Consider the following 3082-nt stretch of genomic DNA (forward strand, 5'->3'; position numbering starts at 1 on the left):
TAAGAAAACATGAAAACAGTGTATTTTCACTATAACTCAGTCAAATCTTGCTCAAATTTGATAATTAAAGTGTCTATTTGAAGCATATTTAAAAAAAATGAATTTACATCAAATAATCACTGAATTCTGTGCAGAATTGAGTGAGAAATAGCTATTTTTTTGTTTTGTTTACTTTTGTGACAAAAAATGATGAATCATCAAGTGTGACAATACTTATGAAAAAGGCAGTAAGACAAGACTACACAAGAGTATGTGATATAAACTATGTTACAAGTAATGACAAGCAATGATGGAACACATTCTATCATACATCTGAGACATACCTACATAGTATATATAGACTAACTAATCAACAGACAATGAAGCAAGTTTAGTGCTCTGTGTGTAGCATATACACTTACACACATAAATTCTCTAACATATACACATATGTGTGTAAAAATACATGCATAAATGTAGAGTCTGGGGGAGCTATACAATACACTAGTAGTGTATACAGTGTATACAGTATATACACTTACAAAGAAGGTATATAGGTAGTATAGTTACTATAGACATTGAATATAACTAAATAGACTTGTTCACTGCCTTCAAAGTATGCTTTACTATTATCAAGTCCCTAATAGTTCTAGGGCAAAGGCTTGAACAACAAAAAGCAATAGTATCTTGTCCAGATGAGAAGATCCATTTAACAGCAACAGAAGAACCTGTAAAACAGACCTGAATATTATTTGAAAATGATACAAAGAACAACATACCTGGAATACAATGTATATCCTGAGCAAATAGTGATAGTAAAGGAAACTGAGCACATCAGCCAGCCCACCATTTGACAGGGTCACAGTCTGTTCATGACTGTTCCTACTTTATAAAGAAGTACTCCTCAAGCTCAGTGTTACTGTTTGACAGCTTGTTAGTAGAGAAAAGACTTGTAATATCATGTACACTTGTTTCAGTGTTGTCCATGAGAGCATCCAAAGAGATTGTATTGCCTTAATAATGAATAATGTAAGTTGAATGAAAATGTTCCTCAAGTGTATACTTTACCTTGTTAATGAGTTGTAGCAGTTGGGCATTACTAATAGTATTCTGTTTCATTCTAGAGTATAAGATACAAGGGTTCAAGACTAAGGATATAGACAAAAGTATAAGTACTGATGAGCAAGAGTAAGGTAACAACTTATGTGTAGTCTATAAGTAATAAGGTGATACAACAAACCAGGTAAGATAGTTAGCAAGTTTCTTGTGTACTGTATGTAGTGTATCTTTTAGTTGTAGTAGTGTAGTAGTAGGAAACTCTTGTATTACTTTACAGAGACTGTTCTAGAGGTGTAAAAAGTACTCATATACTGAAGATAAGGTAGGAATCTTTGTAGCTGACATAGTAGTTGTTACATGTTGGAAATGATGAAGCTAAAATGATACAAGCTCAATTACAGCCCAGTCCTTTGTATCAAGCTCATAGTTACAATACTCACACTTAGTACAAAATGTGTCTATAGCCTTTTGAAAGCAGAGTGTACAACCTGTAAAATTGAATTAGAGATATATAAATGTGTAAAACATTACTTACAAAGTATATAGTAAGTAGAAGACTATTGTGTTAAGACATTAAAGATGAGTATAAGAGCTATCTGGCCTCTTTCTTGCTCCTTCTCTAATAACATTAGAGTAGCAGCCTGTACCCACTCCTGCTAGTGTTAAGGACTTGCCCTTATTATACAAACAAATTTTCTTAACTTTAAAAAGACTTAGACACTTTTCAAGTAATATATTACTATTTACTCACTTTTACAATAGAAATAATAGTATTAGACATATCCTCCTCCTCCTCACATCCATCCTTGTGAATAGCTTCCTTGTCTTTGTCTACAGAGTTTATATCCTTCTGATAAGTACTAGCAGACTCATTAACATAATCTATAGCTTCTAGAGCTTCAAGGAGCTGTTTTAATAGTGTAAGCATTAGAGGAAATAAAGTAATAAAAGAGACACTTACCTTCATAACTGCTAAGTGGACTGTATAAGGCATGTATCACATTCTAGCATTACTAGAAGAGAAATCTATATTATTACTATACATTTTTCCTCTAATGTACTACAGTATAGTATTATTGTTTGTAGTATTGTCACATGTAATTGTAATCAGCTACATGAAATACAAGAAGTGGATAAAAGATGTGAGAAGAATGCAAACTTGTATTATGTAAGCAAAGCCATACCTTCTCTTTAATACTATACTACTTAATAACCTACTATACAATAGTACCCAAATTATCTCCACTATGACAGTCAGATATCTCCTCAAAAGTGATAAGCTTTTCATCTAGAAATAATTTAGTAGTCAAAACTTAGATTACATTTAAATATACATACCTAACTTCTAGTCATTCATAATGTAATGTATAATAATGGCTAAAAAGGCATATCTATTACTAGACATCCATACATTTAAGAATAGTGAAACCTTAGACTCTAGACTCTATAACAGAGTAATACAATTAGTACAAGTATTCTCAGCTGTAACTCTTAACAAGCTTGCTAGTATAGACAGTTAGTTGAGTCTGTCATATGTATGGTCAACCTAAGTAGCCTAAAGAACCTGCAAAATTGTAGAGAAAATAAAGAGATGAGTGTAGACTTACCTGGATCATTACCTTTGTTCTTTGAAAGTCTTCAGTCTTCATATCTTGAATGTTACACTTTACTGTGTCACTTAATAGAATAGAAAGATTTCCAGCCTGGTGAATATATTACAAAAGCCTTTGGAAGGTAGGATCCTCTGTAGCAGTAAATAGTTGATTAGTCTTAACAACCCTTTCTACAAGGAATTGCTTAAAGGTTGTATGCTCCCAGGGTACCTATGACAAGGAAAAAGAGACAAAATTAAAAGATAGACATAAGTAAATAATAAAGATCTTACTATTTTCTTGTTCTCTTACTTTTAAAACATCTCTACAATATTATTAGTATTAGGTAAGTCCTTGACAATCTCCCTGAGCTCCTCTCAAGTGAGTACTATTAAGGAAACCACATTAAGCAAGTCTATGTTGATTATGTAAGCAAACATACTTGTTTGATT

General features: G+C 32.2%; 1 protein-coding gene across 1 annotated transcript; it reads right to left on the reverse strand.

Moving 5' to 3' along the window:
- Positions 1–567: 567 nt before the first annotated feature.
- On the reverse strand, positions 568–756 carry FOMMEDRAFT_99065 (uncharacterized protein; the record flags this gene model as incomplete). The annotated part of the gene is made up of 1 exon (XM_007272173.1): positions 568–756. One exon carries the CDS (start codon positions 754–756, stop codon positions 568–570), a length of 189 nt encoding a protein of 62 aa, XP_007272235.1.
- Positions 757–3082: the final 2326 nt, after the last annotated feature.

The sequence above is a fragment of the Fomitiporia mediterranea genome (genome assembly GCF_000271605.1).
Source record: "Fomitiporia mediterranea MF3/22 unplaced genomic scaffold FOMMEscaffold_281, whole genome shotgun sequence".
Classification (NCBI taxonomy): domain Eukaryota; kingdom Fungi; phylum Basidiomycota; class Agaricomycetes; order Hymenochaetales; family Hymenochaetaceae; genus Fomitiporia; species Fomitiporia mediterranea.